This window comes from Sinocyclocheilus rhinocerous, unplaced genomic scaffold (assembly GCF_001515625.1).
Source record: "Sinocyclocheilus rhinocerous isolate Xijiao unplaced genomic scaffold, SAMN03320098_v1.1 scaffold286, whole genome shotgun sequence".
In the NCBI taxonomy this organism is placed as follows: domain Eukaryota; kingdom Metazoa; phylum Chordata; class Actinopteri; order Cypriniformes; family Cyprinidae; genus Sinocyclocheilus; species Sinocyclocheilus rhinocerous.
In genome coordinates, this window is record NW_015632405.1 from 282,226 (window position 1) to 295,072 (window position 12,847).

Sequence of the window (12,847 nt, forward strand, 5' to 3'; positions counted from 1 at the left end):
AAAATCTGAATTTATGTTGTGGCTGGGAGACATGGTTTGATGTTTATAGTCCTCAAAGAAGCAATGGCTGTCTCTCCAGATTCAAATAAAGAGACTGATATGGACTCTATCAGATTTCTGAATACAGACGTCCACAATAAATCGAAGCTTGATTGGTTAGAATTAGGTTAGCTCACTTGAATGCTATCTGCTTAACCCACAGATGGTTTCCCTGAGAACAGCCAGGCATTGAGTCTGAGTCAAGCACTTACCGCCAGCGCGAAGACGGTGCTGGAGAGAAGCGTCCGCCAAGTATTCTCACGTTTAAGAAAAGGTTCAAAAGAATAACCATGATGCAATGCGTGAAACGCTCAGAATACAGACTTTGTGATTTCTGACAGTGGAATTACACATGCAGATTAACCACACTGAGTGTGAACAACCAAGATGAGATGTTGCTAAAGCGACAAAGAGCCGCGGAGACACTTGAAACGGCACGGCATACGAAGCGCTAAACAACAGAGTCTTCAGTATCTGTCCAGACCACACATGAATCGTTAAGAGAACAGACTTTGAGTGTTTGCAATTTGCTCGCTCATGTCGTTCCGATGACGTTTGATGTGTCCTGTGACAATGCTCAGTGTGGACCTTCTCTCCAGGCACTCTGTATTTAAGAAGTGTCTAATTACGTGCAGTAATGACTCTCAATTTCCGACCTACCAGCACGACCTGTGTTTAGCCAACAGTCTTAAGTAGTTGGAAAATCAAGACGTGGGTACACAGTGAAATTAAAGTTCTCCTTCGCTCTGACCCTGCCTGACAAGACCTATGTTTTTCCAGAGGAGTCGTAATTACAGAGCCAATTAAGGGGTCACCTTGAGTTTATAAACTCGGCTGTTGCCTGAAAAACTTCCTGCTAAAAGAGGGGAAAAAGGGAAACAGAGAGAAAGTGAGTCATGTGGTAATCTGAATTCAGGCCTGTCTGAGCCTGCTGACTTCTTCCAAACGCCCCTCAAAGTGTTTCCAGTCTCAGAGGATGAGGTCCTGTTTTCTTCTCTGCATTCATCTTGTTGGTCATCCAGACCTGCTGGACTGAGTTTTCATTGTTCTTTATTAGCCAAAAAAGTCCACTGTAGAGTGCTGCACCTTGGTTTCCTTGACAAAAAAACCCAATAGGATTTTTCCATTTTGGATTATTGCAGGAAATAAGATCACATGGCCAAGAAAAGCTTATGATTCCTACACGTTTTATTCATCATGATAATCTTCGCAAATGAACACAACTTTTATGAATTTTGAAGCCTAAATACAATCACCAGAAGAAAGAGCTAAATAGTGTAGAATAGTTTGCAAAAGTGCAATTATAAACAGTGAGGCTATAAAAGCGGGAAAAGACATGATTATGTTTAATGTCCCCAGCAGCCTCTGTATAGTCTCATTTAGCCACTTGTTAGCAACTGCATTTTTCAAGACAAGTAAAAGCTTAAAAAATCACAAGGGGGTAATACTGATTCTATGATATATCATAGAATAATATGTGAACATATCTTGAGCTTGTGTTAACCACAGACCTTATTTCAGGCATTTAACCACAAACCCATTCAAATAGAAATACAAAAACCCATGCCAAAATACCCATATGAAAGTCAAGTCACCATTATTTATATAGTGTTTTTTCAATGCAGATTGTGTCAAAGCAGCTTTACAGTATTACACAGGGAAATAGTGTGTCGAAATAGTGTGCCGTTTTCCTCTGGCCAGACGAAACCAGCAGTTTAATTCTAGGTTGCAACAAAGTCAGATTGTGCAGAGGACTCATCTGGTTTCTGTGGTCTTGCCCCGATGGCCGTCAGGTGATGAGGTCTTTGGAGGGGATCTGTATCTGGTGCTCATCTAGTTGACATGGTCAACAAAAAATATTTCATCCCTACCATATCACTTTATTTTTCCTCACATAGACACATCTTACATGTGCATATACAATATATAAAATTACATGTAAATAATTCATTTCAGGGTTATTCAAGACTCTCTCGCCTTTTTTTTGATAGCATTAGAAGGTAGTATTGTGGCTCTTTGATATATTATATAGTTCTAAATGATATTCATGTACCACAGTATTTTCATGATACTCCAATGTACATGTCCACAACACCATGGTAATACATTCAGACCTAAAATAAATGGTGAGTCTTTGCACATAACATGCTGTGACAGCGCATTCACACATATGTTTGAGAAATGATGAGTATATGTATAGTGTGCATGTGTGTGTGTGTGTGTTTGAGGTCAGAGGGGGTGTGTATAGCAGTGCTGACACTGGTGTGAAGCTGGCCCAGTTGGGTGAGAGGCGCTGTGATCTTCACACACCAATGCATCTGAGATCCATGACCTATATAGCATGTTACACGCTCTGCTTGTCTCCTGTGTTCCTCTAATAGAGCAGGGCAGTGCATTACAGGTACAACACACACAAGGGACCCGTATACTTGGATCAGAGCCATCCCTCATGACATCAGACCTGCTGAGACACTTAAGATATGATTTAATCACAACATGTGTTTTTTTTTTTTTATCTTGTATTTTCCCTTTTTTTTTTTTTTTTTTTTTTTTTTTTTTTTTTCTTGTTTTATTTTGAGCACACATACATCACATTACATCACCTTCCTGCTCGCCCCAAAAGCATGATGATGATTAATACTGAGACTGAAGGAGAGAGCATAGTATTACCTCAGAACTGTGAACCCTGACAGAAAGACGCTTTGTGGCAAGTTTGTTTACTCCTTCATCTGTTTCATAGTCATATTCTCTATTGTTTTTACTCACACTCAGAAACACCTGCACACTATTTAAAACACACATACTGATGCTTTTAGTAACAGAAATGAGTAATTAATTGCTATATTTGTCTCTGTTGTAATCTCCCATGAGCCTTTGATGTTCAAAGCTCTGCCTATGTTCTGAATGAAACACTAGCATACTGTTTCCTGCATAGTGTGTAATATACATTGTCCACTGACTGCAATTTGTTAAAAAATAGTACAGTATGTGAAACAGAATGTTGTATGCAACGATAAACAATATTATGCATATATAAAATACATAAAGAAGAAAAGTCATGAACACATTTTGATAATTTTAAATCATGTCATCTTCTTTTGTACACAATAAGACCTGAAGCATGGAAAAAGTGAGCAGAATGCATGTTGAGGTTGATAACCATTTCTGGTTTCATTCATACAGCTGTAAATGCAAGGTCAAGTTGAGCAGACTGTAGTAAAGTAGTAGGTCTTCTGAGTAGTCCATGCATAAAGAAAATTTACATACCGTGCAAAAATAGAACAAATAGCATGCTATTCCAAGCATAGCCCTTAACACTAGTATTAATGAGTGATACGGGCCACTAGTTTCTTTGTTTTTCCTTTCCGTCGTTTAAGGATTAGGCTGAAGCAGGTTATTGTAGGCTGGTGTGTGTTAGTGTCGTGTCAGGGTCAGAGGCTGCGTGAGTCATGCAGAAACCTGACACGCTGCATTCCTGCGTCTCTCAGCCAGAGCTCATCACCTCACAAGCACAGCTGTAAATTACAGACCATTACTGTCAACTATCTGGGTTTGCATTCATCTCAGTGAGCGCTGAACTGTGGCCGCAGGTAGGGCAGGTAATTGTGTTAGGGTAAGCATTCGTGCAAGCATGCAGTTGCACTCAGATACACCCTTGATCTGAACACACACACACAAACACATGCTGCTACGTGAACGCGTGGTCATAGTGTCTATTTTAATTTATTTGCGTTAGCATACCAGTAAAATTTATTGAATTACAAAACCAAATTTTTGATAATTTTTGATGCAAAGCAGTTTAAAAAATATTTTTTAGAAGTAGTTTCATTTAAATTAATAAATAAAACAGTTTTCGGCATTTTCTGGTTTCTGCATTGATTTACAGACATGGCAAAAATAATGGCACCCTTACACTTTTTGATTTTTTTATTCAAATTGTCTTTCAGAAAACTACTGAAATGAAAACGTTTTGGAATCCACCTGTGTGTAGTTAGTGTGCAGAAAAAAATCTGAATAATTAAAAAAAATGCGGAACTAAACATTTACTTACTCTCATGGCATTAGAATAATTAGAATCATTTTCTTTCTTCAAAGGAAGGCAAAAGAAGATATTTTGAAAAATGCTCTACAGTGAAAGTTTGTGGGGTCCAGTGTTGTTTTTGGCCCAAATCATTCGTATGCACTTTCTGTAGAGCATGTGCGCAAGTTTTCACGTGTGAGTTTTCATTAACAGTGACTCACGTAGCAAATTGTTTTAGTACTTAGTATTGCAATACTGTTTAAATACTTGAGTTGTCTCTAACAAGGTGTGTATATGTGGGGGGGTGTATGTGTCTCAATAGGTGGCAGTGTATGACTACATCTGGACGGAGGAGGAGCCTGTGGTAGGATTGGCACCACCTTCGGGCACGCCCAATACCGGATGTGAGACCAGCACCCATTTATCCATCTACACACTGCACTTGAGCGGCCTGCGCCATCATTACAGACACTTCCTGAGACAACCTGATGGAGCCATTATAGAGGTGGGCATCTTCTATGCAGAATCCTAAATTTAAAAAAATTACTCTGAATACTTTATATGCACACAACAAAAATGGGGCTCCTCAAGTGAAGTTCACACAAAAATCCACTCACAATTGATTTCAATAGAACCTGACATTAGCATGCTGCTAAGCTAACAACACAATTCAGGGGGGAAAAAACTGAATTTTTAATTTTGACTTTTTAATTTTGATACATTCTGGTGTTGCCTTACCTATGAAGAATACATACATGCTGCCTTATGTTTTAGCCAAAATGATCTTTAAAGGCAGCATGTTACTTTTTACCTGCCTAATGGTGCCTAAAACTGCTCCCTAGGTTTTGGAACACAGCTAAAGAGTGTAAAGAAGGGAGTATTGTCACCTTCACCACAGGCAGTCAGTGCATTTCTCTCATGATTGTATCCCTCACACCTGGACTAGGTGCTAATTCTTTCTTCCTTTGGTTAATCTAGGAATCTATAGTGGGATATATTCGCTAACCTCCGCCCATGGCTTCACACGTTATTAAACGCAGAAGAACAGCAGGGCGCAGACTGCCATCCAGATTGCTGTCTAATTAAATGTACCACTGATTCTGCTTGGTAACAACTGCAAGCACATGAATTAACTCCCATCCCCCCTGAGAACAACCTGGATCATCCTAACAAAATTAATATTTTAGAACTTCCGTGTCAAAAACAGCAGATTTATGCTGCGTGCACATCGACGGCTCGCTTGCAGGCAGTGCGGTCGGTTAATGGCGTCCTGAGTTGTTTTGTGACTGATGAGAGTACAATAGAATGTAGCGCATATTTAGCAGTCTGAGGGGCGGCCCTGAAGAGCCACAAATACATCAGTGATGATACTAAACAACAAATGACTTGAGAAGCTGTCAAGAATTTCTGAACTTTGTCCATGTTCGGAAGACAAAAGTCTGTATACCAGCCATTCAAATGCAGTAAATCACACATCACAATCACAACTCATACATATACTGTAGATGCAGGTTCCATATGCCAGTACTTTAAATTTCCCTTTTGCAAAGATTTTGTGATTAAGACCTACCATAAATTAGCAACTGGCTCAAAATCAGCAGAATTTAGAATTATTTTGTTTTTGAAGGCAGTCTATGTAATATATGAAGTGTATACAAAAATATCTCTATCTATCTATCTATCTATCTATCTATCTATCTATCATCATCTATTTATTTATTATATGTGACCCTGGAGCACAAAACCAGTCATAAGTCGCACGGGTATATTGGTTGCAATAGCCAACAATACATTGTATGGGTCAAAATTATTGTTTTTTCTTTTATGCCAAAAAAATCATTAGGGTATTAAGTAAAGATCATGTTCCATGAAGATATTTGTTAAATTTCCTATCATAAATATATCAGTTCATTTTTGATTAGTAATATGCATTGCTAAGAACTTCATTTGGACAACTTTACAGGCGATTTTCTCAATATTTAGATTTTTTTGCACCCTCAGATTCCAGATATTCAAATAGTTGTATCTCAGCCAAATATTGTCCTACTGTATCCTAACAAACCATACATCAATGTAAAGCTTATTTATTCAACTTTCAGCTGATGTATAAATCTCAATTTAAAAAAAATTGAGACTGGTTTTGTGGACCAAGGTCACAAATGAAATTATAGTCAATCATAAACACATTATTATTATTAGTAGTAGTATTTGAATAGCATGCACCAATAAATTATGGACAAAAAGAATGTGTAATAAGAAAGTAATTTTTGATTTCATGTGTACTTCAGCACTAAGTGACTATGATTATTTTAGGAGGGGGTTGTGTGTTGTGTTTGTGGCTGGCTCAGCAGAGGGAAGTGTCAGGCCATATCTGGAGTGTGTGATGGGTGTGGCGATGGGCAGGCTGACACACGAAAGACGCTGATAGCATCAGTGCCGCCCACCCCAGGGCACAGGCAACAGCCATGCCAGACTGTCCCAGACAGCACTGCAAACCTACAACACCACCCTAACTAATTCGCAATATATATAATGAAACATCTAACAAATAAATACATTTTAATTTAATGTTCGGAAAATCCATATAGAAGTAACCAAAGGTCTAGAACACAAAGTGACTAGAAGATTTACAATTACAGCTTACACAGAGAGAAACATACGCACATGCATATATACTGGGGCACAGAAAAGCTCAAGCTGTTGGACACTGGGATATGAAAAATATAAGAGCAGGCGTTTAAATTACTTTCCCATATAATATATTATTGTTTTGGGAAATTTGTACTTTTTTTACTTAAGTTAACTTAATATTTGTACTGAAATGATCTGAAGATTTGAATATTTACCCAATTTCCATCACGGCCTATAAGAAACGCTCAATATATCTAATATTTGTTTGTACATCTTGCATCTAGATGACAAGCTAAAAGTTATAAGAGATAGAAGTTCCTTCTGTGAACTTTAATGATCTTTTGAATAACCAATAAAATCCATTTCCTTGACTACAACTACAGCTATTCACCTTCATTTTAATCAGTCGACAAAACACACATCGTTGACAGTGAGTTTTCAATCAGTCTGTAAAGAACTGTGTATACTCAGCTGTCAAACAACTACTGTATAAAAATATCTGCTGCTGAATTGAAATAAACAGCTTTTTCTAGAACACCGATATGACTGGAGTCATCTTCTTATCATTTATTTAGGAGTAAAACGCTTTTACACATTTGTATTGCACCACCAAGTTGATTAGATCGAAATATATTTCTGTGCACAAACCCATCACTACAGGGGATTTAGGTTTCACTGAAGAAAGCTTTGTCAGCATACAACAGAAAAGAGTGCGGTTTAATCAGTTGCAATTCTGTGGCAACTTTATGACACTCTCGTGAAGCTTCTATTAAAGTTATAGATGCTTTAAAAGCAAACATTACTTAAGCAGATGTTTACCGCTCTCTGAGTAACTACAAATTGGGGCAGATAATAGCTCAGATTTGAATGCAGCACCAATAACTTTTTCATTTCCGATTGGGCCAACATCCGCCTCATATGTGGAAACAAGATGGCATTTGTACCACTGATTCTGCTTGGTAACAACTGCAAGCACATGAATTAACTCCCATCCCCCCTGAGAACAACCTGGATCATCCTAACAAAATTAATATTTTAGAACTTCCGTGTCAAAAACAGCAGATTTATGCTGCGTGCACATCGACGGCTCGCTTGCAGGCAGTGCGGTCGGTTAATGGCGTCCTGAGTTGTTTTGTGACTGATGAGAGTACCATAGAATGTAGCGCATATTTAGCAGTCTGAGGGGCGGCCCTGAAGAGCCACAAATACATCAGTGATGATACTAAACAACAAATGACTTGAGAAGCTGTCAAGAATTTCTGAACTTTGTCCATGTTCGGAAGACAAAAGTCTGTATACCAGCCATTCAAATGCAGTAAATCACACATCACAATCACAACTCATACATATACTGTAGATGCAGGTTCCATATGCCAGTACTTTAAATTTCCCTTTTGCAAAGATTTTGTGATTAAGACCTACCATAAATTAGCAACTGGCTCAAAATCAGCAGAATTTAGAATTATTTTGTTTTTGAAGGCAGTCTATGTAATATATGAAGTGTATACAAAAATATCTCTATCTATCTATCTATCTATCTATCTATCTATCTATCATCATCTATTTATTTATTATATGTGACCCTGGAGCACAAAACCAGTCATAAGTCGCACGGGTATATTGGTTGCAATAGCCAACAATACATTGTATGGGTCAAAATTATTGTTTTTTCTTTTATGCCAAAAAAATCATTAGGGTATTAAGTAAAGATCATGTTCCATGAAGATATTTGTTAAATTTCCTATCATAAATATATCAGTTCATTTTTGATTAGTAATATGCATTGCTAAGAACTTCATTTGGACAACTTTACAGGCGATTTTCTCAATATTTAGATTTTTTTGCACCCTCAGATTCCAGATATTCAAATAGTTGTATCTCAGCCAAATATTGTCCTACTGTATCCTAACAAACCATACATCAATGTAAAGCTTATTTATTCAACTTTCAGCTGATGTATAAATCTCAATTTAAAAAAAATTGAGACTGGTTTTGTGGACCAAGGTCACAAATGAAATTATAGTCAATCATAAACACATTATTATTATTAGTAGTAGTATTTGAATAGCATGCACCAATAAATTATGGACAAAAAGAATGTGTAATAAGAAAGTAATTTTTGATTTCATGTGTACTTCAGCACTAAGTGACTATGATTATTTTAGGAGGGGGTTGTGTGTTGTGTTTGTGGCTGGCTCAGCAGAGGGAAGTGTCAGGCCATATCTGGAGTGTGTGATGGGTGTGGCGATGGGCAGGCTGACACACGAAAGACGCTGATAGCATCAGTGCCGCCCACCCCAGGGCACAGGCGACAGCCATGCCAGACTGTCCCAGACAGCACTGCAAACCTACAACACCACCCTAACTAATTCGCAATATATATAATGAAACATCTAACAAATAAATACATTTTAATTTAATGTTCGGAAAATCCATATAGAAGTAACCAAAGGTCTAGAACACAAAGTGACTAGAAGATTTACAATTACAGCTTACACAGAGAGAAACATACGCACATGCATATATACTGGGGCACAGAAAAGCTCAAGCTGTTGGACACTGGGATATGAAAAATATAAGAGCAGGCGTTTAAATTACTTTCCCATATAATATATTATTGTTTTGGGAAATTTGTACTTTTTTTACTTAAGTTAACTTAATATTTGTACTGAAATGATCTGAAGATTTGAATATTTACCCAATTTCCATCACGGCCTATAAGAAACGCTCAATATATCTAATATTTGTTTGTACATCTTGCATCTAGATGACAAGCTAAAAGTTATAAGAGATAGAAGTTCCTTCTGTGAACTTTAATGATCTTTTGAATAACCAATAAAATCCATTTCCTTGACTACAACTACAGCTATTCACCTTCATTTTAATCAGTCGACAAAACACACATCGTTGACAGTGAGTTTTCAATCAGTCTGTAAAGAACTGTGTATACTCAGCTGTCAAACAACTACTGTATAAAAATATCTGCTGCTGAATTGAAATAAACAGCTTTTTCTAGAACACCGATATGACTGGAGTCATCTTCTTATCATTTATTTAGGAGTAAAACGCTTTTACACATTTGTATTGCACCACCAAGTTGATTAGATCGAAATATATTTCTGTGCACAAACCCATCACTACAGGGGATTTAGGTTTCACTGAAGAAAGCTTTGTCAGCATGCTACAGAAAAGAGTGCGGTTTAATCAGTTGCAATTCTGTGGCAACTTTATGACACTCTCGTGAAGCTTCTATTAAAGTTATAGATGCTTTAAAAGCAAACATTACTTAAGCAGATGTTTACCGCTCTCTGAGTAACTACAAATTGGGGCAGATAATAGCTCAGATTTGAATGCAGCACCAATAACTTTTTCATTTCCGATTGGGCCAACATCCGCCTCATATGTGGAAACAAGATGGCATTGGACATAAACGTGTGTGAATTCATTAGGGCGCGTGCTAAAACGGCAGTAGGTTTATGTGCGTGAGCGCGTCTTTCCTCTCGGGCTAGCGTTTAAGTGTTTGCGGCCTAAGAAAGCAGCTCTCTGGCCAACTGTGCTGCATCATCTCTCGTTCCCATATGCCGTCTGCAGCATATGTGAAGCCTGCCGCCACTTCTGTAAAACTTCCATTAAAAATGCACAACTACAGCTCCAACAGCTTGAGTATTACCTCCACACAAATTATTAATGCTCGGCAAAACCGCTGATGAGCACCCAGCACGCATTAAACACACTCACTTACGCCAGCCTGTTTTTATCATGTGGCTTTTGAGGTTTCGGAGCATGCGGCGCTGTTTGTGTTTCTGTGTGTCCTTTGTTTGTCCTTGAAAGCAGCAAACTCTTTAAATAGACGCCGTGTGACAGTCATCTGGTATTGAAAGGTGCTAACGATTGACTGCTAGTGACTTTAGCCTAAAAACAAAGATATTAGTTTTGAGTGACACAGTGATGCTGGTTTTTATCTACTGCAGGGTTAAAGAAGTCTTGAATAGTGGAGACAAGGGCTAGTTGTGACTACTTTTATTTTCAAGTAAAACTTCTAAATTGACTACAGAAAATCAATTGAACATTTTCAATTTTTTTTTCACTCATTGAACATGTTATGTAACATTAATAAACATCTAAAGTTGCTTACAATTCATTTTGTATTTAAATGATTGGCTGGCATTATTAGCTCCTCAGCAAACATTTCATTCCTCAGTAAAACATTTCATGAAACAGCAAAAATGTAAAAGGTAATATACAACACACAATCATACAAAAATGTTAAAATACTATTTTTCTATTATACTAATTATATAATAATACTATTAAAATGAATGGAAACTCCCTTGAGCTGCAGTTTCATTTGTTGGATTTTTTTCTGTCCTAATTTACTCTCATGCCATTCTAAACCCATAAGACTTTCTTTGAAATACAAATGATTTTTTTTTCTTAATGAAATCTGTGTTTTCTCTTTCTGTCTCTTCACTGAAAAATTTTGACTCTTTAAAAAATCCATATAAATCACGTGGTTTAATCCAAGCCTTCTGACAAGACACGATTGCTTTATATGATGAATAGTACACGAAACATGCACATATATAGAGTGCAAATCCAACATGTTAATCAGAGGCTCAAGTGTGCATGCCTGAAGTGCAAGAACCAACGAGGTTTGTTCTCACGCGTCAAGCAAGTACGGTTGAGCTTCCATTTACCATTTTTTGATGTGATCTATGTATGTGTGTTGATCAGTGTTTATATGTTGAGAAAATCCTGAATTAACTCTGTTCATCATTTGTGTTTGTTCAGAAGATTTGGATTTTAAACTGATGGAACTGAAAGTCATAAGGGTTTGGAACAACTTGGGTGTGAATAAATGATGACAACATTTTAATTTGTGGACTATCCCTTTAAATGCCCTTGCCCAGAAGTTCAACATTTACATTTATAATGTTATACAGACTCTTGAGTAATGTATGTTGGTGCAGTTTTTGATATTGGAGTTTTAGTTTAGAGGTTGAATTTATCAAAAGGTCCTGATTTTTGGTTACTAACTATGAATAATTACTACCACTACTGTTAGAGAAAACAACCATTTATGTAACTGAACTTTTGATTCACAAGTTGATATTTGTGTGTATGACATCTTGTCACAGTCACCCCTTTATCATTAGTTCTGTGTGTTATTGAACCAAAGCCTTTTCAAAGACCTCTTTTCTAACCTGCGGTGATCATTTGCTCCCAGTCAGTGCGGGCAATGAGGTAAAAATCGTGACATTTTATGTATATCTTCATTTGGATAATAGTGTATTAGATCCTCTATTAAATTCTTTCTGTTCAGCTCACATTTATGAGTCAGAGCTCAGGACAGCTGACTGAAGCCACATTGACCCAGATTAGCATCTGGATATGAAATATTTAACCTTTAAAATAATCCTGCAGCTAGAATCATTGACAAATGACCTCGGTTCCTCTTCTGGTGTCTGCTTATAATCACTGTTCTGTATGTTTGATTGCCTATGTCTCATATGCCATGAGGTCAACTGAAAACAGAAAAAAATATAGTTATAATTAACTTTTTTTCGTTTAACTGGGCTAGATCATTCAAATCTGTGGCATGCATATTAATGTTCTTTTGCCTATTTTTCCATAGCAACCTTAAGCCTCGCACACACCGGGACGATTATCGCGCGCGCTTATCGCTGACGTTTTTCGATGCGCCTTTTGTGTTCATACCCAAGCGATTTTCGCAGGCGATGAACCGAGTGAACGTGCAAATTCAGTCCCTGACATTAGATGGCGTTTAATGAAAAACAGAAATACCCCGGTACACATCGAATCCTATTTAGATCTGCAATTCCTCTCCATAACAACTCCCTCTTATCGAGATTTTTGTAGTCGTGTAGCGGTTTGTCATAAAGCCCTTTGTGTTCAGACACCAATGAGACCAGCAGCTCTACATTCATCTTGCCTCGATGCATCTTCTTGGTCTGCTTACTTCCTCTTCGTCGTTAGGTATCAATGTGTGCTCGGCAAGACCGTTTTGTGCTTGAGCGCCACCAAGTCGTGTTTTACTGTAACTTCAGCAGCTCCAGGCACGTGAACAAAAGCGCCAAACTCATTGGTCGGCCAGTTTTTAACGAGGCGCGTCAAACCAAAAAAACGAGCCCGAGG

At 37.6% G+C, this 12,847-nt stretch overlaps 1 protein-coding gene across 1 annotated transcript in view; it reads left to right on the top strand.

Annotated features, from left to right (window-relative positions):
- ofcc1 (orofacial cleft 1 candidate 1) overlaps window positions 1-12,847 on the top strand; it is a 78,369-nt gene that overhangs the window by 61,319 nt on the left and 4,203 nt on the right. Inside the window, exon 13 of the mRNA XM_016555138.1 lies at window positions 4,383-4,565. Within this exon, the coding sequence (XP_016410624.1) occupies window positions 4,383-4,565 (183 nt within the window). The remainder of the gene's footprint in view (window positions 1-4,382; window positions 4,566-12,847) is intronic.